The 25060-nt window shown below is 37.1% G+C and overlaps 2 protein-coding genes across 3 annotated transcripts in view; both read left to right on the forward strand.

Moving 5' to 3' along the window:
• Positions 1–24717, forward strand: part of DOK7 (docking protein 7) — a 59587-nt gene extending 34870 nt beyond the window's left edge. Inside the window, exons 8-13 of one of the 2 annotated variants that reach the window (XM_052683088.1) lie at positions 10924–10966; positions 16243–16308; positions 17338–17409; positions 21333–21485; positions 22895–23067; positions 24007–24717. In XM_052683088.1, the coding sequence (XP_052539048.1) occupies positions 10924–10966; positions 16243–16308; positions 17338–17409; positions 21333–21485; positions 22895–23031 (471 nt within the window). In that variant the 3' untranslated portion in view covers positions 23032–23067; positions 24007–24717. Of the gene's footprint in view, positions 1–10923; positions 10967–16242; positions 16309–17337; positions 17410–21332; positions 21486–22894 lie in introns of both variants that reach the window. The other variant, XM_052683089.1, reaches the window with a different exon arrangement.
• The window catches only part of RGS12 (regulator of G protein signaling 12), a 279183-nt gene that overhangs the window by 175317 nt on the left and 78806 nt on the right, over positions 1–25060 (forward strand). The window lies entirely within an intron of this gene.

Raw genomic sequence — 25060 nt, forward strand, 5'->3', positions numbered from 1 at the left:
GGACAGAGAAATGTTAAGTGGGCTGTATCAAGGCTTGTAACTGAATGCCTGAGTCCTCTGTAGAACTAGCAAAACTACTGGATGAAGTTTGCAAATTCAACTCATTCCTTGAGACTCAAAGTCAAGCAGAACACACGTGCTATGGAGATAACTGCTATAGAAAGCTTTGGAAAGCTACAGAAATAATTATACCTAATAATTTATAGCAGTGCTTTCCAATGTGGGAAAGGTTTGCGAGCAGCTTCCATGCGTAGTTAAATATCTGTATGCTTTGAAGATGTGATGCTTAATTATAGTTTCATTACCTTTGACAAACCATAATTTCAGTGATGGCTGAGCTTGTCTTAATCTTACTATTCTGAGTTTTCTTTCCCTTGTTTATCTTTTTAGTGCCCTCCATTTCTTTCTAATAATGATCACTGTTTATCTTGTTAATTGTTTTTCAGGGAAAAGTTGACTAATCTTAGCTGTAAATATGGGATTGCAATTGAAACAGAAGGAAAATGAATGCAAAGATGGTATTTCAAGGCTTTGATCTTTGTTCTTCATAGGTCCATAATTAAGCCCACACTAGTTCTCTCTGTGTGGAGCAGGATGCACAAGGATTCTTTTCTTTCTGCCTTTATGTGGAATGGGCTGGAAGGAGGGAATCAAATAGCTAATGTAATGCAACTTGGCATAGTTCCTTGACTGCAGAACAGGCCCCAGTGTATTTTTAGAGCAAGTACAAGCTAAGCTCTCAGTGTTGAACAGAACTCTTTGAGGGAAGTAGTAGCAACAGAATGTTCTTAGAGCAGTCGCTAGGTAAATATTTCAAAATGGTAATAACAGCTTAATGTAAACTCCTCTCTCTCTTTCTCCTTGAGAATCTGTAGATTTGATTTTTAGATTTTTAATTTGTTATTAATGTTTGAGATTTTCCTTTGCTAGCTTTTGGAATATTCTGTATTTCATCCGTTGTTCGTCACTTCAACTATGATGGTGTAGTTGAATCCACAAGTTGCCTTTATTTATTTGCAAAAATTTCAGATTTTTTCCAAGGTGGGTGGCTTAGTTTTAACGTCCTGTTGCAAGGAGAAAACTTGTGTAAAAGGAAAACTTTCTTTAATTTTGATAAGAAGTGGAATCAATTTTCTGCTAATTGAAAACTGTTTAACCAGTGTAGTTGTGCTGATGTAGAATACTTTTCAGTACAGTTGCAGAAGAACTATTTTTCAGTGAAATATGTTAGATGTTTCTCACATGAATTTAGGTTCATCTCATTTCCTCATCAGAGAAGAAATAGTTCTGTGTCAATAAATTATCTGAACTTTTTTCTTACATGTCTCTTCAGGTGTAAATTTACATAAATCACCCTTTTCCTAATCAAACATCTGAATCCTTTTGTGTGTGCATATCTCTCTTTGTGTGTGCATGTCTCTCTGTTAACGACTGTCCTTTAAATTAGTATTCAATCTCTCCCTGTTAAACAGTATTTTTCTATTGACTTCTAAAATCTTGCTATGGGCAGCAGAATTCTGTTATTTCTGGGATATGCTCTTCTAAGAAAGTGTAGGGAAACACTTCTCATTTGTCACGACTTCAGAACTGCACAGCTATTTCTGTGGTACCGAGGTGCTCAGTGGTGGCACTGTTAATCTCGTGAACTTGAAAATACAAAAGGAAGGGGTCATGTGAGGTGCTGCATCTGGCCCAACCTTTACCTCTTCTGTTTCTTTTACATACAGAGTGAGAAGAATGGGATGCAGACAGCATGCTGCTAATTATCTGCAGAGTGAACTCTGTTCTTACTCATACTTAATTTACCGCCATCTGAGCCTTATTTTCAGTGGTACAGTAGTTTTATCTGAGTCTCTGCCCTGAGTGGATTTCATTTGTACAGAAAGGGTGGAATTTCATGGATCTGTTTTACAAGGAAGCTCAGGCCAGCAGATGTGGGGAAATTGAATGTGTTTTAAAGGTGGAATGCTCTTGCAGTAGTGTAATGCTACCCTCTGTTGGAAATTAGAATATCTGGAGTATAAACTGGAACACATAGGGAAGTGAAAACTGTTTGCATGCATGCCTTCATTTCCACTGTACACAGATGGGACTTCAGAAATGTCAGTCTATTTAAAAGGGCATGCTTGGTGTAAACAGAAAAGCTTTTTACCCGAGCTATGGTAACTGATTTTAAAACAACCTCCTTTTCATGTTGAGACACAGCTGTAGGCATAGGTGGTTGCAATTTTACTGTCTTTCTGTGAGAATACCAATATATAGCCCCCTATAATCAATGCTGATTTTTATTGCTCATAAACACCTATTTGTTCATAAAGTCTTTGCTTCTTTTGAAAGGAAAATACATTGTTTGGTTTTTTTTTTTTTTTTTTTTTTTTTGCGTGGCTGAAGTTGCTGTGTTCACTATTCAGCAGTGTTATGAATAACAGCACTCATCTTCACCTGTGAAAACATGAATGGTTAAATCAGTGCTGTGGGTTGCATTGCCATGCCTTCAACAGCCAGAGCAAATACCTATTTGAACTTTTTTGTTTAATCATTGCAGCTGGATTTTTTAGGAGAGGTGGCTTGACTAATGAGACTGACTGAGCAAGGCTCTGAGAAAGGGAAAAGGGAATGGAATGTTATAATGAAAGCCTCCTTAAAGCGTCGACAGCACTATCTTGAGTTAGGAGATCTCCCAGGTGTCCTAAGCTTAAAGATTAATCATTTTCATCAAATTTCAGAATAGATCATCTGCTTTTGTAAAGCACAACAGCTGAACTGCAGTTGGAGGGAAGGCAGTGTACGTGATTTTTATTGCCTGGAGGAACTGGCTACCAATTTGGCCCTAGGAATATATGATATGATGAATTTAACATTATATCAGGAGACGTATCTGCCCTGGATCTTAAACCTGAATGTCTCTTAAGAGAACTATTATAACTGGAGAAAAAGAAGTGACATTTCTGAACTTGAACATATTCAATAGTTTATTTTAATGGCAATTGTGTAAGGAGCCTTACATGTCCTGAATGTCAGAATGATTTTATTTGATGCTGAAAGATGAGACAGTGAAAGCTGATGTTAATTGAATTTTATTCTGTATCTAGCATCAGTTCTTAAGTGTATTTGTTCAAAGTTCTGTACTCTGAAGTCAGGAGATGCTATGCTCCAGTTGTCATGTTTGACAAGTATACCCTTTGACATTTGCATATGCTCTTTTTATTTCTTGTAAAGGATTGGTTTTATTTCCTGCCTTCTAATTCCTGCATCAATTCAAGGCATGTTTGTCAAACACAGTGAGCTACAATTAGTGTCTGAGGCAATTTGCTGTGTCTGGCTTAGCTATTTCTTCTGTCTGGCTGGAACCCTTAGCCTATCCATAGCTCCTGCTCTGAAAGACCTCTGTTATGAGCTGGGAGCAAGAAGTGTTCTGTTCATACTCCAGGATCTTGATGCTGTGAGGTCTGTCAAGTTGCTTAAATGAGATCCTCTGTTCATGAATGCTAATGATCATTTGCATCTGGCTCTTCATTGGAGTGGCTTTTATTGACCCACCTTGAGGACTTGCTGCTGTAGTGTCTTTCTCTATGGCCTGTCACTGTACCTTGCAGTACCTCTATGGAACAATTAAGTGCTTCTACTTCTATACAAGTCAGTGCTTCTGATTTTCCCCTGTGGTTAAGTAGGATGGATACTCAAATTTGCAGACATATTCCTTCATCTTGTCTGAACTGGAACCATCATGCCAATTTTTTCTTTGAAGAACCATGAGAAAAAAAACACCCTGTGAAAATAGCTAAAACAAATTTTAAGACAAAAGAGTCAAGATCCGTGTTTGTGGGAGGTACTGTGTTGTTTCTTACGTTTTTGTGGTTTGGGGAATTTCTCTGTAACCATGAGCACTGCAAACTGTCTAGCTGATGCTAGTGCTGTGACTGTTCATGCTGGTTCACTGCTGTGTGCCTTCAGACTTTGCTGTCTACAGGGGTGAGATATTACAGGCATGGGCCAGCTGTTCCTGCTCTTGATTATTATTTTTTATTTTTGTTCTAGTCTAGAAGCATGCAAACTTGACTTGTAGTAGTGCTTGGAAACAGACACAAGCTGTACTGATGTGCCTTATGCCAGACATTTAATACGTATTGGATTGTATTGCATAGCTGTCTCCTTCAGCAATCTGCCCAAACGTTTTTGTGCATAACAAGATATGTGTGTGATGTAAAAAGGAAGTTATTTAAGATGAAAAATGAAGCCCCTTACTGTTAAGGAATTGACAGATTTACAGTTGCTCATGCTGTCTTGATTTTGCCCACGTGTATGTTCCTCTAGGGCAATGAATGAGACAGATGTCCCAGCATAAAAAGTGGTGTGTGACCGTGTAATTGCAGGATATCCAGTTCTGTACTATCCTGGTGTAACTCTTTGGTACAGAGCAATTTTGGGTCCATTTCTGAAAAGCAAAAGACAAGAACAAATCATGTTGCTTGTCACTCTGTCAGCTCCCCCGTGTGTATATATTATCAGTGTAGGGCATTAAATTGGTCATTTTAGTATTGCAACCAAGACTCCTATCATCTGAATTTTGGAGTTTGGCTACTAACTGTAAATGACTTTCCTTTTAAGGTGTTAGCTAGGGCCAGGTACTTTGGTTTTTGTGGTGGCTGTGCCAGAAGGCTCAGTCCAGCCATCTTTCCTTTCTCTACCTAAATTGAAGTGAATGGAAGGATCAATTATCTTTTAATTTTGTCATATTTGGAGATCCAGTGTGAGGTTACTGGTCATACTCTGGCAAATTACTCATGTCTGAAAGGAAGCCCATGGCAAGAAGAAAAACAAAAGCATACGTAACTGGCATAGAATCATAGATTGTGCTGGAAGGAGCCCATAAGAATCAGCAAGTCCAAGTCTTGGCTCCACATAGGCAACACAAAATCAGACCATATGTCTGAGAGCATTGTCCAGATGCTTGAACTCCAGCAGATTTTCTGCTGTGACCACTGCACTGGGGATCTGTTCCAGAGCCCTACCACCATCTCATGAAGAATCTTCTCCCAGTATCCACCCTGAACCTCCTCTGTTGCAGTTTCATGCCACTCCCTCTGGTCTATGGTAGTTTGGGCATGGTAGTTCAAAGTCCCCACTGAGATGTTCCTCTATCAAAATAAGAAAAAGTACAGCACACAGATCTGGACAATAAAACAATACTTTAAATTCTTTCTCATCTCTTTGCTTAAACAACACCTGTAACTCGTAGCTTAGTTGAGCTGCAATTACTTGCGGGTTTTAGGAGGTGTATTTTAGTGTGACACTTGTCTTGCCAGTGCCACTAAAATCATCAGCTTCACGCTTCAGAAAAAAGCTGATGTTTGGGTTTTGCTGAACGAACTGAGGTGTTTCTGAACTGACTCCAGCAATCTTTCTGTTAGCTGGCAGTTGGCTTGTGACAGATGAAGCTGAGTAACCAGAAGTTTGTGGCTGAAATTGGAGCACTGCACCTGAAGCATATCATGGTCAGGGGTTTCTGCTGCATTTGGAATTGTTATGAAATATGGAAATTTAATACTTTTGTATTGTTTGTTTCAAACTTGATCAACTGCTGGGCATTGTGAATCAGGCCATCAAAGCGTTGCATTAAAGGTTGCTCCTTGTGTCTGTATTTATTGACCTTTCCTTGGAACTTTTTTCCCTGTGACAGCATGGGCACTCCAACTTTAAACTTTTCTGTGGCTTTGCTCCAAGAATAAGTCATAGCCTTTCATCTTTATGATAAATATACATTAACTTTTACTAGGAACTGGAAGTATCTGAGCTTTGCAAAACTTTGTGCATGTTCAAGTTTTTTTTTTCTGTTTTCTAAAAGCAATGTGTTTTTGTGATGCTAATTTCAAAGTCTTCCTTCAGGATTTCCTATTGAATCCTTTGCTCCTTTGTGAATCTGCACACGGTCCAAGATGCTATAGTCATAAACTACATAAGTGTAATCTGCTGCCTCTTTTTGCATATAAATAGGGATTCTGATGAAGAGCTATCAGCTGAGTATAGCAGGCATGAGAATATTTGCTCATATATTGTTGGAGAAGTCTGCTTTTTTCGTTTTTCAGAGGTCATGATGATCTTGATGGTCTTCAATTGAATAAATGGATGTTTTGCATGTCTTTGACATTGTACAGTGGCTTTAAAATTGAAGGAGAGAGAAGATTTACTGAAAATTAAGTAGCTGGACAGTTTTGCAACACATCCTCTCCATTTATAAATGTTTTTTGATATGTGTGGTGACAACAGTTGCTACTATGGCTGTTTCCTCTTTCAGAGAAAGAAGCTTAGACCCTCTCATCTTTGTTAAGTCTTTCTGAGAATCCAGAGTGGGACAAAGCTTCATGCATCTGCTTAGACAAATGCAAATGACACCTAAGAGACTGTACATCTGACTCTTACTAGGTTCAGAATTATGGAGCTACTAAAAAAAATTTGTGTATGGTAATTTTCTTTAGATGAAGACTGATATGGTAAGCTATATATTTCATGGAATTTAAAGTGAATGAAATAAAATAAAGCCATTAAAAATGAAAAGGAAAGAGAGAGGAAAAAAATGTAACAAATCAGGGAAAAAGATATCCTTTTTTTTTTTTTTTAATTGTAAAAATAATTATGTATCATGGTGGTTGTTTGCAAACAGACAGAAATGCTAAAGTTTAGGTTCTGCTTAAGGCAGTGAAACTAATCTATGAATAATGATTCAGCGTATAAAACTAGTGCTTTTCCTAACATCTATCATTGAACCCTACCCAAGAGTTTTGGAAGCAGAACTTAAAAAATGAGTGTCATCTGACAGCAGCCAGATCACTGTCAGAGTTAAAATAGCCCTGCACACATAGTTCATGATGTGTGATATACAAGTGGTACATATCCACTTACTGTGGGTGTTGTGGTGAAGTTGTTTGAACAAACCATGCATCACATATTTCAGCACTCAGCTCTTGGGTCAGAGATAATAAGAAAGCAGTAAACTACATTTGAAAGATATTTGACTTAAATTATAAGTATCAGCAGATCTGTGTGATTTAAATAAACACATCATTAGTTACTGTCTGAATATCATACCAGTCATAACAAAAGCATATTACAGGAGTGAGGTCACCTGCTGATGTTTTTTCTCTGCCATAATGGCAGTTTGAGATCTGTATTGTACTTTACATTTGAAAACTGTGTATTTACATTATGCCACAGAAATATAAAACTTCCTCCTATAGACAAAATCATGTTTTGTCTTAGGCATATAGAATTAAAAAAGCTTTAAAGTCACTGATCCCATTCTGTCCAGTGAGTTGCCTCAGCAGCAGCCACTGTAAGTTAGTGAAGTCTCTCATAAAGTGTCAGAGCAGGAGACTTCATGGTTGCAGAAATAATGAAATAAATTCAGTGAAATGAAAATGAAAACAACAATTTCATAGTCTGAAAAATCACTTGAAAACAAAAGGCTCATTTTATTTTGTTATTATCTCTGACTCACTTATATGTAATCATATTTGTTTTTTCTATTTATTTGCTCTTCTCTTTACATCTTGCTGTAATTCCAATGATGTTTTATCATTGCCCAATATTAGATGTGTGAAATTACATCAAACTTCTGCTTGCCTTTGTACTTCTTTTGTCAGGTATCATCTAATCTCCTTTGAATGGCTTTGAAAGTATTAATTGTGATTTTTCTTCCAGCTTTCATCGATTAATACTTTAATCACCTAACCTGTACTTTTAAATGAAAGGCTATTTAGAATTGATTTTGTAAGACTGACTAGGATTTCAAGCCATCAAATAAGTTCAATTGTTGAAGAAACTGTACTTAAGTTAGTGACACATTCAATTTTTGGTTATTTCTGTGCAGAATAAACAGAAAATGAAGGCTTGAATTCTGTGCTCACATGCAGAAGTCGGAAGACCCTGCTGATGGGTTTTAAGTTGAATTAAGCAGCACATTGCAAAAAAAAATTTTCTGCAACTGAAGCATTCAGCACTGGAAGGCTTCTTAATCCTCCTGGTTCTTACCTGTGCAATGCTGGGAAGAGGAAAAAAATAACTGAACTTAATTTGCAAATAAATCCAGTAGTTACCATTTGGATTTACAGGAGGAACAGTGCTGTTCAGCACATAGTAGCTGATGCTGCAATAAAGAACTTTGCTAGAAGTTAAGAAGAAAACCAATTATAGTGAAAATTATTCAGTTTATTACTTGTTTATGTGCATCACTGCTGCTTCTAAGATCTAAGGTTGAAAGAGGACTCCTGTCTGGAGGCTATGGATAGAGAATGCAAATGCTTTCTGTTTTAAAGAACTTGTAACTTCCTTACAGGCTTTCTGTTTTCTCTCTGTTATTTCTAGCCCTGCTTTTACCATAGTTTAGGATATTCTGGTCTGCAATGCATTTTTGGAAAAAAAATTTAAAAAGATTTTTTTGTCTTTCTGTCTAATTTCACGCACCAACCACGGTCCATGAATGGCAGCAAAGCTGCACCAGTTCTAGAGAGAGAAGGGTGGAAGATGAAGACTTTTTCCCCGTCCTCAAACAATTTTTGATTGAGCCCTTGCAGTAGCATACAGTTCCACCCCTCCAAACCTGTCAGTTAAAAATAAAGGATTTTTTGTGTTTGTTTTTTGTAAAAGCAAAAACAAGTTACCTGAACGTTATGAGATCCTTCCTCATTAGTAAGATCTGAATGTTATGCATTTTGATGCTGCAGTCTGCCACTTTCAATTCCATTAGCTGGGCTAGCAGCTATTAACTTTGGGACAGCATGTTCTGCTTTATATCCACAGTCATGAAGTCAGGGAGATATTTTATAATCTATATTAATATAATATTAATATATTTCCCTAATGAATTATTGGAAGAAGGAAAAGTGTGCTTAAATATACAATATAATACCAATAAGAGTTTCCAAAGCTCTCTGTACTTTGCTTGTACAGGTAATTATGCATTGTCCCCCACTGAAACCCATATCTTCTGTGGTGGAATACAGTAACTATAGAAACAAATAACATCTGCTATGTTAAACAAATACGTGTTTAAACAAAACATTGTGGGATTTCTTTTTTCTGTTTCTCTCCACCCCACCCCTTCTATATGAGCAGTTACTCATATTCAGTGTCTCTCATGTTAAGCATACAGCTTGCAAAAATCTCCATAAACACAGAGATCAGTTTCCATGTCTGTGTGATGGTCTCCTGTCTGATGTGTGTTACCTCCCTGTTCAAGGGTGTGTGTTACACATTTTAAAACTGTACTTTAAAAAATATACACCAAATGGTCCAAATAAGCTCTTTTCAATGCATATTTTATAGTCTGAAAAAGAATCATTGCAATCTTTTATTGTTTTGCATGTCATGCAAGTTTCATCAAAGCCAAAACAGTCTTTTCACTTACTTTAACTGAAGCTGGATCCAGTTGCTAACTGACAGTTATTCTTCTATGTTACATTTATAATTTCTGAAATCTAGAAAGCATCTCAGCAAAAGAGATTGTGAAGTAGTAAACAAAGGGAAAATAATTAGTATACCATCAAGAAAATAATCTCTGATTAAGAAACTGCAGCACCACTTGAAGGCAGCCTGACAGATTATTTCACAGAACATGCTATGTCTGGGTTGGTTCAGTGCTCACATTTTTTTCAGATAATTCTGTGAATTTCTTTTCCTTCCATCTTGCTGCATAGTGTCACCTTGTTCTGGGTTATGCAGTGCATTATGTAATTAATGTTACATCTCCATATGTTTGCCCTAAGAAAATATTGTGTAGGAATTAGTATTACTTGAGCTTTATAATACAAAAATCTATTTTGTTTCCTATTAAGAAATTTGGGGAAGTAAACACAGTGCCTATATAGAGATGCCTGTATATCTTGAGTATTTCTCGAAAGCTTCCACTTCTTAGGAAAGCATAGGAAACAGTGGTCAGAGGTCACAGTGTGTGTATTTAAATAAAGAAAATTGCTGTCAGGTGTTAGCTTAAAATGGAATTTTACTTCAGTGTAACTGAACATTATGGCTCAGTTCTGGTAGCCAGATAGTGTTTTTTCACTTCAAAGTTCAGAAGATGCATTTATTAATAAAAAAGAATAGATTGTGGTGATGAATTTTTTGCTCTTGCCAAGAGCCCAGAAATAAGAGATCTCCTTGGCAGCATGGGGATCAGCAGCACAGAGCAGGCTGACCTTACAGCCTATCCTGACGTTGTAGCCCATGAAAGGCCTCGGTGCTGTCTGGAGGTGATCAAAGTGTCACTGTTCCTGACCATCTGTGAATGACAGTGCATGTTTTGGGAGAATCCTGGCCTACACATTCTGAAATCTGCTTACTGTTGGATGTGACTGGGCACTGCTACTTTGCAGCTGCCTGCTTTGAAGTGCCTCAGCTGCCACAATACCAGTATGGTAAAGTAGCTGAGATGACACAAAGCTTTGATACAAAGACCTCTATGTCTCAGGTGGGATTTGTAGTCAGCCTGAAGTCAGACTGGGCTGCAAGCTAGGATGTGTTGGTTTTATGGAACCAAACAAATGCACCAGGCTTTGGTCTGCCCACACCTCCTACCCTGAGTTCATAATGTTAATCCTGTTACTCCAGCTTGTTATTATCTCTGTCTGAATATCAAATTTTCTGCTTTTTGCAGTCAGTTCAATTGTCCTAAGCCTTATGATATGTGCTACAGGAATTGTAAAGCAGTCAAAGTGAAGTTAGCATTTGCTAAGGTGTGCATGCATATTCACAACACTTTCAGGTTGGAAAAATCACTGCCAGTGTTCTGGATTTGAAAAGCATGTGTTAAGCTTTTGTGATGGTGAAGTGCTTTGCTCTGTCATTCTTCCTATACTTTGTACAGTTTCTATTTCTTGTAAAGATTCTAAAATTTTCTCTCTTTTTTTTTTTTTTTTTTTTTTTTCCAAGGGATCAGCAATATTACAGCCAGGAGTCTTACCAGCTCTACCAGGTAGGAACCACTTAATTATTTACTTTGTTAGTACCTACTGATGCTTAAGACCCAAATGGTGATGAACAAAGCATTATATTCAAGGAAGAATAACTGAACTTCCCTAATTTAGAAGCTTGTGGTTGGTTTTGCTGCTGCAATTCATGAGACTGGCATTTATGAAGTAGACTGTAATCTCTAGAGTCTTTAGTTGCAAAGATTAATGCGTTTGAATTTTTCCTTCCCTTTATAATCAAGAAGTTTGAATTTATCGGGTTCTTTATCAAACTGTGCAGTGCTTCTTCTGTTTAGGTCCCCAAAGTCAAGGTGTTCTTTTTAGGCTATATGAACACCAAGGGCAAACTTGATTTGTATTTTCAGTATAGATACAATGTTTTCTAAATAGCACAAAAACCCAGGAGCGTATCCTTACCAGACAAAACATGGAGCTGCTTCTCTCCTGTCTGCAGAAATTCTAATTGACAGATACATCAGTAAAGGAAGGAAGCTGAATATCTTGCCTTGAAAGATTTAGGCAAAGGTAACACACCGACTGTCTTTGCGTTGTAAATCTCCATATCAGTGGAAGGTGTTGATCATCTGGAGTTTGCTGTTTCATTTAGTCAGAGTGGTCTGGCTTCTTTATTATCATTATTTTACTACATAGATAATACTTCACAAGTCTGTAAGTATGTTTGGCTTTATGTACTGTGCCCATCTCATTCCTTTGGGTTGTCTGTACAGGGATGTTGTATAGTGTCTTAAATGCCTTTATATTGTTTGCCTGTTCACTTGATAATTCAGTAGATTCACTTAATATACCAGGTACATTGTTCCCAACAGAACAACATTTCGTGTTTGGGATTCTTTATGAATTTTAAAAATCTTAGCAAGTACAGAAAGAATTGTAGCTGCTTGCAGCTTGTGTGAGCAAATTCAGTGAGATACCAGAATCAGGTGATGTCTCTGAAAAAGGTCATAAGTTATTCCTTTGTCTGTCTTAGCAGGAGTAAATCTAAAAGCATGTAGCAGATCTTGTTCCTCGTCAGTGGAATTTCTATTGATTTATAGAAGACTAAATAGAAGCACGAATTGTATCATTACCTCTGATTTTCTCCTTACTTCTAATAACACAGGTTTTTAGTTCTCTAACCAACCCAAGGAAACCAGAGAAATTCTTATAATGGAAATGTGTGTAAATACAGAGGGTTCTATAGCTGTGTGTAGTGGGTATATTTCTACACTAATTTCGGTGGCAAATTAAGCGTGGGTGCAAGCATTACTTGGCAAAAACTTGATCTCATACTATTCATGCAGGTGAAGGAGTTAGCTATTTTGTTAATATCTATCATTAAACAATCTGGAAAAGCAACTAAAGAACAGATTTTAGGATCAAAAGAAAGGGAAGAGACTACACTGGTAAAAGTTTGGGTGGGTTTTTGCACACTGCAAAAACAGAATACTTGTATTTAGTATACAATGCCTTAGACAGATGAAGCATCTAAAGGCAGTGACTGAAATTTTTAGCCATCTTTGTAGGGTTTTCATCTCTCAGATAGTCTCATTAGCTAATTGTAATTCTATGATTATATATTTGTGCTTCATTCTTCAATACTGTGCTGTTCTTCACAATGCAAAGTAAACCCACGTTTTGTCTGTTTCTTTTTTATTATCCTGAGATATTTCATTTGGGAGTATTGTTTTTAGATACGTGAACATTTTAAGTGTAACTAAACTTGGTATCACAAAGCTTTAAAAAAACGTTGTAGCCCTTCAATTCCTTGCTTTTACTGTCTTTAATTCTAGGCTTGTACCAAGCAGTCCCTTGGTGCCAAGCAGTAATTCAATCAGTTCTGTTGGACTAAAGGAGCAGCATTAAAACTTCTCTATGTTTCTCTTATATGCTGTTTTAATCCACATTCACGGATAACATAGAAGCATGTTAATTTGAGGTAATTACTTTCAAAATCTGGCTTGGTGGCAAGATATGCATACTAATGTGCATAATTCTACAGTGACTTGACACCTTAGGGTTGTTCGCTCCTGTACCAATCCACTCAGTCACAAATACTTCGTATTTTTAGCACAGAAATGATTGTATTGTTTTTTTTCTTTTCCATTCAAATACAACATACAAATGCAAACTCGCCCCATTCACTGCTCTGTGTGCCCCCTGTTCTATTCAACAATTTTTGCTTTTGAATGCTTCAGTTCTGTATCAACAAATGGGGTTAGTCAGGATCAATTGTTTGAATGTTTTTCAGTTTATTGCTAGAGAATGTAGATGATAATGTTATCTTTCTATTGTTAGTTACATATGCTAAGCAATCAACTAAGCAACTTCAAAGGAACATACCTAGTTCAAATGGCAAGCTAAAAAGTATTTGTAAATACTTTGGCATTTTAACATCCAGATGAAACATCTGTATTGGAAACTCTGATCAGTCTGTGCTTCTGTGCTGCAGGCTCTGCCATTACAAAAATCAAGAGCTGAATGGGAAATTAAGTCAAGAAGTAATGAAACATCCTCTGTTGGAAGCAGTATAGTTGAATATCATTACGTTTTGAGGTTCTTAAATTTCTACTTTTCTTTTTGACTGTGCTGTCTGGGAAGAATGTGGCCCACACTGCTTGGGCTGGAAATAATATCTAATTAAAAAATTTTAAAGGATACATGTCAACAGTGCATCATATGTATGAAGGCAAAGTTTACAGTGATACTGCTGTTCAGTCAGTAAAGAGTGCCCAACAGTGTCCATCATCAATAAGCTGTAGGTCACAGGGCTAAATATTGCAGGAGAACAGCATTATTATTATCAGAAACTGACTAATAAAACCCTGCCATAACATGCCACACTTTCTTGATCGTACTTTATTTTAAAAGTGCACTTAAAATAATTCCATAGCAGAAGAAAAATAAAAGCTTGGCAGAATTGTTAATTGTACCTGCAAACCAAACCATGGCCTTAGAGAATAATCTGAATTCCAGGGGCCTGACTAAGGACGAAAAGTCATTGCCACAAAATCATATGCTGCTGGTTCACCCTCTGGGCTGAGCAGATCCAGCAGGTTCCTTTTTCCTGTTTTAGGGTGACTTGATGACACTTCTATTCTGTGACCTACTCTATAAAGGCAGGGAGGCTGGGCAGTAAGAGGTGTTTGCTTGCATATTACATGTGTCTTCTTAAAGACTGTGCAAGAGTAGGTGACAAGAGTTGAAAACCTGCCTACGTGGGCTTGGTTTATTACATGTGTTCCAGGTTTCCTCATTTGTATTCTTTTCCATGGCTGGTTCTTGTGGTACATGTACTGAAAACTGTGCTTATTCTAGAAGAATGGGCATAAAGAAATGCATATGCACCATGAAGAAGAAGGAAGAAAATAGGTCAATCTCTCTTGATATGTGTTAACATAATACATTTAGAAGCTTCACAAAAATTCCATGAGCGATTTGACTATGTAAATATTTGTTATTTGCCTGATTTGAAGATGAGGAAAATGCAATACTTCAAATCCTGAAGCATTAACATGGTTGTTTTAAAGCAGCTCCATGGAGGAAGATTTTGACTTGACATTAAATGGACTGGAATCTTTATGGTTTTACATTTACTTCCCTCTCTTGTGTGCTTTTCACAAATCCTACAAACATTTCTTCAAAATCCCCATTTCCTGAAGAACAATTCCTACTGAATTACAAACAAATTTGAGGAGTAAAAAAAATCAGTTTGTGATGAAACTACATTTAGCATAAAGCTGTAGTTGTCTTTTCAAAGTAAGATGGGACTTTCAATCTTATAAAGCACGTTCTGATGTCCTTAATAATGCAGGAAGGGGATATTCGGTGATGAGAAGTATAAATGAACGACCTAGTCTGGGATGTCATACTTCTTTGTCCTGTTCTTGCATTTATTTATATTAGCAGTCTTTTTAAAGACAGAAGTGTAATAAAAAGGTTTTTGTTGCTTAATATTTCACCAGGGTACATAAAAGTTCTACAATCTGATCTCATTTTTTTAATACAGTTTTCTCGATGTGGCACATTGTCATTCTTGTAACCTTGGATTACACTAGATATGCTTTTAACTACAAAAAAACCCCTGCAAGATAAGAGGTTTTAGTTCAGTTATGCATTCTTGAGATATTTGCTATTTTTTAAATCTATCATCCTTATCAAATGAAATGATGTGTTTTGTTTATTTTGTAAAAGTGTAGGAATAATTTTCCAAGCATGAAAACTATTAGAATTAGAAATTTTTTTTTATAAGTGTATCCTCTGTGCAGGGAAGAAGTGAAGAAAGTACCTTTTTCGTTCCCAGGTCATGCAGATTTCTTAGGTACTTAAGATTGCTATTTATCTTACAGAATGTCTTTGTGTTACATATGAATTATGTTAATTTTTGGTTGCTATTTTAAAAACAATTTGCAAAGAATTGTCTCACCTGCTCAGCTATTCATTGGTTTAGAAGACAGTGTTAATTTTATACAATCTCAAGCACCCAGAAGCACGTTGTACAGCTGCCCTGTCACCAGTGGCAGGGTTGCTCATAAGCAGAGCCTCCTACTTCATTTCTGTTAAGTACCAATTACTTGCACAAGAAGGTCCCATGAAATTATTCATCTCAGGAAGCAAATGCCATTCATTTTGATTAAGGTGCCCACTGTAAGAACAGTAGACAAGAAATTCGTGGCCAGCTAATGATAATGAAAAGTTGAGTATAATGCTGTTCAGTTTGCCTGTTGAATATATGGATGTAGACAAATTGCATTACATGTGTACCTGTTTGTACGTTTCCAAGTTTCCAGCTCATCTTCCCTTACACTTCCTTATCTAAAGCTGTTTCAAGAATTTCATGCTGATCTGAATAGAGCAGAGGAAAGAAAAGTTACTGTGCCATCCGATATGTCCTTGGTAAGGCTTTTCTGGCTGTAACACTTGGAACAATATTTCAGAAGAACCAGCTGTGACCCAGATTCAAACCCCACTGAAGCTAGATCCTTTAGCATTGGACAGTGGACTACTGAAGTGTAGTACAGTTCTCTTTAGCAGGTTTTGGATCCACCTGATAAGAATTTAATGACAGCTTTAAATTCTTGCAGAGAGATCTTGACAAATTAGAAGGTTGAGCAATTAGCAACTGCATGAAATTTTACAAGAGCAAGTGCCAAAGACTTACAATACTTATGGAAATTTTTCTTGATGTTTCAGAAACATTTACTAAGGCTGCTGATGCACAGCAGATATCTAACAATAGCAGAAGATATTTAGATTTAATATGATTTTCTCTCTTTGGAAACAGGTGCTTCTTCTGTCATGGCAGCTTCTGGGTCTCTGAAACTACAGAGAGGGCACAGTCTCCAAGCTGGTAGGTATAAGTGGTTATGAAGTATGTGTGTGCATGTAAGTTCAAATTTATTTAGACTTAAAATATTTTAAACTTTAGGAAATGTTAATATATGGTTTGATTCCCTTTTGTAACACTTACATATCTTTGGGCTTTTTGATGCACAGGGTTTTGTTAGAAAGACATTGACAGATGGGATAAGTTTAGAAGAGACAGTGACAGATGAGATAAGTGTCAGAGCATAGGCAGCAATCTTATTCACAGCAGTATAATACTGCCAGCATTTTAACAAAGGATACCCACCAAAAAAACCCACCTTAGGCCATGAGAAATCCTAGCAATGAGACGATGGGGAGAAAAAACAGCACACTTAAAGATAGTTCATGATAATGAAGGAGAAAACATCTGCAGATAAATTTGTGTTTGTCATTCAACATTAATACCAATGTATTCATATTAAGAGCACAGTGTTTTAGCTTATCTTATGTGAAACTGAGTGGAGTCCGTGATCATGGTGGAACCTGGGAATCTTTTTCATCTTATTGCTCTGGAAGCACCAGTGATGTTGCACAGCTTGGCTTCTTGCAAGGATGATGGTTTGCACTTGAAATGCGAAGTCGTCCTTGCAAGGGACAGTTTAAGCACTTTCTACAATGCTTTGTCAGAAATCAAGAAGTTATCCATCATGCTGGAGGTGGAATTTTAACAAGAGTCTTCCAAATGCTCCCAAGATCACCCACCCACTTCTCCCTGATTCATACATTCAAGACAGCTTTGCTCCCACATTGATGTATAGCAAAACACACTGTTGACTTTAGTGCCCTTGTATGTATATATATGTAAAAATGTCCATGTTTATTTACTCGCTCTCATTAAAAAACATTGACATCACCACCAAAAAAGTCAACACTAGCTACTTCCTGAGATTTTTTTCCTGGTATGATTGTTTAGATTAGCAGATCACGAATCTAAACCCGAAAAATCAGATGCTTTGTTTACATAGTGCAAATTGCTGAATTCTAAACTGTTGATGGCGTTCCTCTGTTGTAGGTCCTAAAGTTGGTTATGAGGTGCTGACACTACCTGCAGAACCTGGAACTCCTACTAGCTCTGAGGAGCCTGGTGAGTAAACCAAGTCACCACCCCTGAATGTGTTTAAAAACCGTTTGGATGCTCAGGGACATGATTCAGTGGAGAGTTGTTAGAATGAAGGTAGTATGGATAGGTTGTGGTTGGGCTTGATGGTCTTTAAGGTCTTTTCCAACCTGGGCAATTCTATGATTCAGTGATTCTGAAGATCTTTGCAACCAATTGCATCAGAGGAAGCTAACTTCTGCTTATTTTTTTTTCTTTTATGCTGTGATGTCTTCTAAATGTTGATTTTTTTGAGCGATGATCATTGCAGATGTTAGTTTTGCAAGTGTGTTCAGACTCATACACACTCATACACACACACACACATATATACTAAGCAAAGTTTGTAGTGTTTTCTTTCTGTGAGCAACAAACACTGTAAGACTGAAACATCACTTTCAAATATGTTTTCTCTCCCCTTCCCAGTCATTCTTATCTTTTTCTTTCCTTGTCTTTCTTCCAGCTCCCCATTTCTTTCAAGTACCATTTCATTTCCTGTTTCACCCTTCTCACTACTAATTGAACTATCAATTTTGTTTCTATCTTTTCCTCCCTTTCTCCTCAAACATGATACCCTGCCAGTTCTTTCACAATGTCTCCAGACTGTAACTGCTAATTCAGGTCTTTTTTTTTTCTTCCAAATTCTCCCTCCATAATGACCACAAATCCCACACAAATCCTGTATTCTGAACCTTTTCATAAGGATTTTCTACCTCAGTCCATCCAGAAAGGACCTCAGAAAGCATCATCTTTGTCCATAGCACTCTGCATGCCTTAATTTCTTATTGTGAGATGTTAACTCCCTTGTGCCATTCAAATAAACCTTTTTCTGCAAACAAAGATAAACCATTTTTTCATTTTTAATGATATTTTTATGCAAAGAAAAAATGAAAACCCAAGTTTACAAAGAAATCAAAGTTTCTGTTAAAACAGCATAGTCTAAACAAGAAAAACGAGTTTTTCTTCACTTTCTTTCACTTTCCTTCACTTTTATTCCAATTTGCTTAATTTTGTATATGAATTTTATTTTTCTGTATGTCAAGGTATAGGAAGAAATTTTGAGTTTTGCCAGGGCTTTCTTTTTTTCTTTCTTGCACAAAGATCTACTAATTAATGTTTCTTTCTCCTTGTGTTCTTCTTTTTTTTTTTTTTTTTTTTTTTTTTAGTTCTTCAGATAATCACCAGGCATAAGATTTGCTTTCCTGCTGCTTAGTTTTATAGAGGATTTTGCTAGCTTATATCCTCAATAACTTTGAGGACATTTTACTTATAATCCTGCTGCTTCACTTTAACGATGAATGGAAAGACTTCAAAAACATTTTTCTTCATGACTACTCATGACTCCGTATCAGCCTTAAGGTTGTAATCTGTTTATGAATTCAGCTATTTCTGATGAAGATTTTCAATGCTCTTGTTCTGCCAAATCCTTTCGGCATGGTCAGGCCAAGTTTCTGTGACATGCATTAGACAGAATCATTCACCTATTTCTGAGAATGGTAATTTGGTACAGTTAGATATTTCCTCTGATGGTAGTGGTTTATTCTTCTCTTTTTTTTTTTTTTTTTTTTTAACGAATATATGTTAGAAAATTGGTCAGCTTTCAAGGCTTTTAAAATCTTGGACCACAGTGTAGTCTGCTTTGACTTAAATAGCTTGTGTCTGGAGAGACCACATTATCCTGGATCTTAATGTAGCTTCTGATAACTCTTAATGTTACCCAACTTGTACAGGCTCTCTCTGCCATCCAAAAAGAAGAGAAAGTTTCCCTTTATGGTTATTCACAGCTGCTTCTCCTTGGATCCTTGGATGAAGTCATTATCTTCCGTACTCTGAAAAGCCTTGACCACCTACTGCCTTTCTGTTCTCACTCCAACAGTGCCTGAATGGAGAAAAAAGAAAAGCAGTGATTTGGAAAAGTAAAATTTTGGTTTGAGTTTTATGTGTGGTTATGGAAGGGTTTAATGGGAAAACTTTAGGGAGAGGAAGAAACTGAAAGAAATACCATTTTTTCTCTGCACTCTTCTATCCCATCTTAACAGCAGGCTCTAAGGGGATATCTCTCTAGTCCTTAGTGCTTAAAAACTGTTGTGTTTCCTTATTTCACACTGGATTTTATGTTTCCATTTGAGATGAACTTTCCAAATGAAAATCCCTTGTGATTTTGTCCCTTCATAATAGTCGATGAACTACACATAAGCATCTTTTTATCTCTTCTTCAATTTAGAACATCTTTAAGCGATGACTGACAATGCTTGTGGCACTGAATCTTCTGTTTGCCTATGACAACTATTTTTCCACCAGTTTACTCAGATATATATAAATACACGGTTGTGGGATTATTTTATTCTGGTTCTGGAGAAAGCTGGCTTTAGTCATTGGCCAAAAAGTTTTAAAAAAACATTGCTTCTTGTCAAAGATAAATGTGGAAGAAAATGAGAAATAGCTTTTTAAAGTAAATTTAACAGGCTTTCACAAGAAAACCATAATGAAATGAGTGATAGTATGCATGCAGTAACAGCAGTGAAAACCTGTCTTCTCTGGAAATTAATTTGACAGAATCATGGCCAGCATTAGTTAAAGCATTGCCAGTCTGTCAAGGGAGATGAACTTTCCTCTTTACTTAGCACTGGTGAGATCTGGTCTGCCATGTCCAGTTCTGGACTCAGTTGTACAACAGAGACATGGACATATGAAGCCACCAAGATCTCTCTGTATTTAACTTCTGGCAAAATTAGAATAACTGAAATTTGGCTAGAGAAGGTCTTGCTAAGTCATCTAATAGATAACAAAATCTTCTGTAAGACAGAATCACTTTATAGAGAACTGTTTCCTGGTTGATGTTAGTCTATCTCTTTTTCAGAAATTTCTAGATGATGAAATTCTTCAGGTTTTGTGAGATTTCCTTTGGTGTTCTTTTGCTCCTTACTATTAGAAAGATTTTCCCACATTTAATTTATCTTTTCTTCCTGAAATTTAAGTCTTTTATTAGATGATCTATTCCCACTTGAAGAACCTTCCCTACTGGGGCAGGCTGAGAGAGTTGGGCTCTTCAGCCTGGAGAAGGCTCCAGAGGGACCTTATAGCGCCCTTCCAATACCTGAAGGGGACCTACAGGACAGCTGGGGAAGGACTTTTTATAATGGCATGTAGAAACAGGATGAGGGAAATGGCTTTAAACTGGAAGAGGGTGGATTTAGACTAGATATTAGAAAGAAATTAGGAAGAAACTGTGAAGGTAGTGAGGCACTGGAACAGGTTGCCCAGAGAGGCTGTGGATGCCCCCACCCTGGAAGCACTCAAGACAGGCTGGATGGGGCTTTGAGCAACCTGGTCTAGAGGGAAGTGTCCCTGCCTATAGCAGGGGGATTGGATCTAGGTGATCTTGAAGGTCCCTTTCAACCCAAACCATTCTGTGATTTCTGATCGGAATATCTGCATAAGCTTGTTTTCCCCACGCATTAAGCTGTCTTCAGTCTGTTTTTGTGACTTTCTAAACTTCTAGTGATTTTGGTTGCTTTCTTCTGGATGCTATAGTAGTCCACATCTTCTTACGACAGATAATTTCATGTAAGGCTTTACTCCCAGGTGCTTTCAGCTCCAGTTCAGGTTAATAGTGTTGCATACATTGTGTCTGCTAGCGAATTTCTGTGTAGTGTTTGCTTTTAGTCACAACATGAGATCACTAGCAATGGTCTGTGGCCTTCTGCATGGATCCTGACTTGATCATTCTCTGAGGATATTTTCTGTAGAAACCTTATGTCCTGTTTAGGACTGAAGAATGCGCTGTTTGGTGACTTAAGTTTTTATTGCTGAATGTTTGCTTTCAGAACATTTGACAGAATGGTGTGTTTTATGAAATGGTTCACTGGTCATTGCGAACAGTGTCTATAATAATGTGTTACTTATTTTAGAAGGGGCTGTAGGTTATTCAGCTGATGTCCCTACATCAGATCGACCCCACAGTGAGACAGCCACCTACGTTAATATTCCTGTCAGTCCTACTTCCAAAAAACAACTTCATTACATGGAACTGGAACTTCAAGAAGCCAGCACAAGCATAAGAGGTAAGAAAGCCTACAGGACTATTTAGACAGCAGTGGGTACAGCGTCACAAACTATATGTGGTATGGAAAATCTTAATTTCTCTGTCCATATCTTAATTTCATCTGCCCACAGCCTCTGGCTAACAGAGGAATTTGTACTTGTGTACCTTTGTACTAATTCTTGTAAATGTCCACTCTTTTGGAAAAGACATAACAAGCAAAGTTCTCTAGAATGTTGCACTGTATATGAACTCCTCCTAAACTGAATTTTGTCTCTGAAGTTTGACGGATAGTAATTTCTTTCATTTTTCTCAAGATTTTCATTCATGCATTAAGACTACACTTGCTTAACTTTTCTTGCTTGGACTGAGCAGAAGGGTCATGGGTGTAGGTGTACCGGGCTTGCTTCTAACAATATTAAAATAATGCCTCTAGAGCCACATGGCAAATGTGTAAGAATAGAACATGGTGTTTTCTGTCTACTTTCCATGAGGGTTGCAGGAAAGCAGAAGCACTTGATTACATCCTCCCCCCCTCCCGCTCACCTCACCTACCCCTATATATATTGTGGATATTTTTCTTGTAATGCTTGTCTTGGAGAATTAGCCCACAAGTATGAATTATAGCTACCATGTACAGTCACTTACAGATTCATCCCCCCTTACAGAAAACTCTTAGCAGGGATTTGGCATTCAATTCAACACATTTGCTATTGAAATATCTTTCAATTTTTCCCTTTATTTTAATTATTTACTGTTGTTCAGTGCCATATAACTTTAGGTAAGTAATTCTAAGCTTCTCCCAGACCTTAAATTTGGGTCTCCATTGAGATATGGAAGTCATGTTTTATATTCATTTTAAAGACAGTGAACCAAGGCATTAAGAGTGACGAGCCTTGTGTCTGTAAACTGTCATTAATTTTGCTGTTTGTGTAACACCAATCCATGCTCAAGCTGTGTAACTTTGGAGGTGCTCCTAATGATTGTAAGTATTATATTTTTTTCATATTGAAGTTCTCCCTTCTTCCAGAGTGGTGTATCTATATCAATACAGAACTGCTCTGCTCCTGAACAGATAGAGCAACTTTCGTCTACCTTATTCTCTAATATCGGACTAAATTGTTGTTCTGTTCAGTTTTGTCTTCTACTGGGAGAAAGAGGCGTGGAGATTGAAATGTGGAGCATAAATACAAGTGATTCAAGTGCTTATTTGAAAAAAATCAGATACCTAAAATAATTAGATAACCAAGCTAGTGAGGTTTTTTGTCGTACTTATCATCTTACTTCCTTTATAGAGCTTATTTTAATACCAGACCAAGATCACCTAGGAAATCTATGGGAGAAGTCTAGCAATAGCTTCAACCTGAGTCTGTTTTACCTCAGATTGCATGAAGGCTATGGACTACGATATGATTTCCTTTGGCATTTCAGGGAGTGGATCATCCAGATATGCACAGATTGACATTGCAGCCACCGAGACAGCACACAAAGTGGGAACGCAGCATGCGCAGTGCCGGGAGGAACGCTTGCAGGAGCTGGAGCAGAAGAAGAAAGGAGCTCAGCAGTGACTTATCTATGAAAGAACTTTTGCTCGCCATAAATTGGTACTAATTTAAATTCCAAGAGATTGAAATTTATTTGAAAAAAATACAAAGCTGCCATTGCATATTGTATTTATACCAGATTCATTCCAATATTTTGATTCCTAATTGGAAAGCTGGTAACGTGGGGGGGGGAGGAGGTGCATTCTTTCTTTTTTAAAAAAATTTTTTTTGGTTGTAAATTCCTTTTCTTTTTCATATGCAATAGATGTAAACTACCTTTTTCTATCAGTCTAAAGTCATGTAGGAACCTGGAACCAATTCCAGTGCTTTTTAAATGGTGGCATTTTCTTTAAAGAATTTGAATGGGTGCAGATAAGGGGATGTGAGTGTGCGTGGTATGTGTACACATGTTTGCACGCGTGCATATGTATGTTTGTATGTAAGCACACATTACAGATAAAATATATGTATATGTCTGAGTGTATAAATTATGTAAAACCTTCATTAATGTATTAATGAAATCTTACGAAAGCCAGAAAACTCAGTGCCTGATTATTTGCAGGCATGGTTTTGTTCAATTTATATGCTCATTGAAGGACGTACTTAACTGTATCTAGGAGTAATTAAGTTTTATACCTCACCAATATTTGGCTAAAATTGCTCTGCTTTACATTTTGCAGTCGTAGGGATGCATACAGGCAAGAGCACACACACATACAAATGGTTTAATTTAATTACGTCTGAAAAGCTAAGTAATTTGTAGTGATGTTTTGGATGCTTCTGTTCTTAAAAGCCCTGTGTTAGACACAATGGGCTTTGATTTCATAGTTGCTGTGTACCTGTAATTTTTATCAATTCTTATCACCTGGAATTTAACATTACATACTGACAAAATCAGATGCCAGGTTTCTCACACAGAATAGATTAAATTAAGTTATTCAAAAGAAATAGAGGTAAACAAACATTTGAAATTTGAATTCTTTATTTATCCCTCCAAAGCTGTGCCTGATGTACCAGCATAAAAATGGGATTATCCACATTGACATGAACACTTTTTTTTTTTTTAATAATTCTTTGATATATGTAAGTAGCATTAAACCAGTCCTGGGTTAGAGCAAAATGTCTTCCAAGATGTTGTGTGAGGCAGAATTTGACCTATAAATTTATCTGATTGTAGCCTCAATCATAATGGAAATATCAGACATCTCTCAAATTAAAAACAAAAAACAAAAAACATTTGGGAGGTGATAACTGCCATTGTCATATTTTCTGTATGAAGAAATTATTTATTACCCAAGCTTATTTCTGAAGTGAAAAAATAAATATTTCTTATGAGACTCTCATTTTAAAATATTTCCTTGCTATTTGACAAACAGGCCATAGTGATCTACTCTGTAAGCACATGGTTGGTACAAAGGGAGTAGCACGAACTTTTTCCCTGGACTTGAAGCTCCTTGGGCCCAGGTTTTCTAGGGCCCAGTGCTCACCAGGACTAACCAGTGTTGTTCCATCACAAGTTCTCCACTGCGGGGCTTGTAGGATGAAACTTCTGTGATGTGTTTATTTATATTTCATATTTAAAATGAGTCTTGCTAGCCTGATGTACTGAAATGCAGTGTTTTCCAGTTCCATTTGTTGCTTAGCCACTGTTTCAGAGCTGTATTCTGATAATGAATAAAAAGTTGGGATTTCAGAAGGCTGGAGTTTAGACGTAAGTAGTGGATTTCCTTGTGCTGTTGTATAGCCTCTGTGCCAGTGCAGAACTGTTTTCTTGATGCAGTTTCTTTCTTCCTATTGTGGCATTAGAATGTGTGACAAAAGAATGGAGCAATGCTCTGATTCACAGTCCCCAAGCCACTGGCCTTGATCTCTCATCTGCACAGTAGTGAACCTTCCATCTGCATGGACTCAGCCTTTAGCAAACCATACACAGGACCATGCTTGTAAGTGTTGCAGAATCATGATAGATAATGAAGCTGCAATATTTCTATTGTAAAAAAAACCACATATTTACAAGGAAAACAAACCACCCAGATTCTCTGCAGAGGGCTGC

The sequence above is a fragment of the Tympanuchus pallidicinctus genome, unplaced genomic scaffold, assembly GCF_026119805.1.
Source record: "Tympanuchus pallidicinctus isolate F22 unplaced genomic scaffold, pur_lepc_1.0 scaffold2, whole genome shotgun sequence".
NCBI lineage: Eukaryota > Metazoa > Chordata > Aves > Galliformes > Phasianidae > Tympanuchus > Tympanuchus pallidicinctus.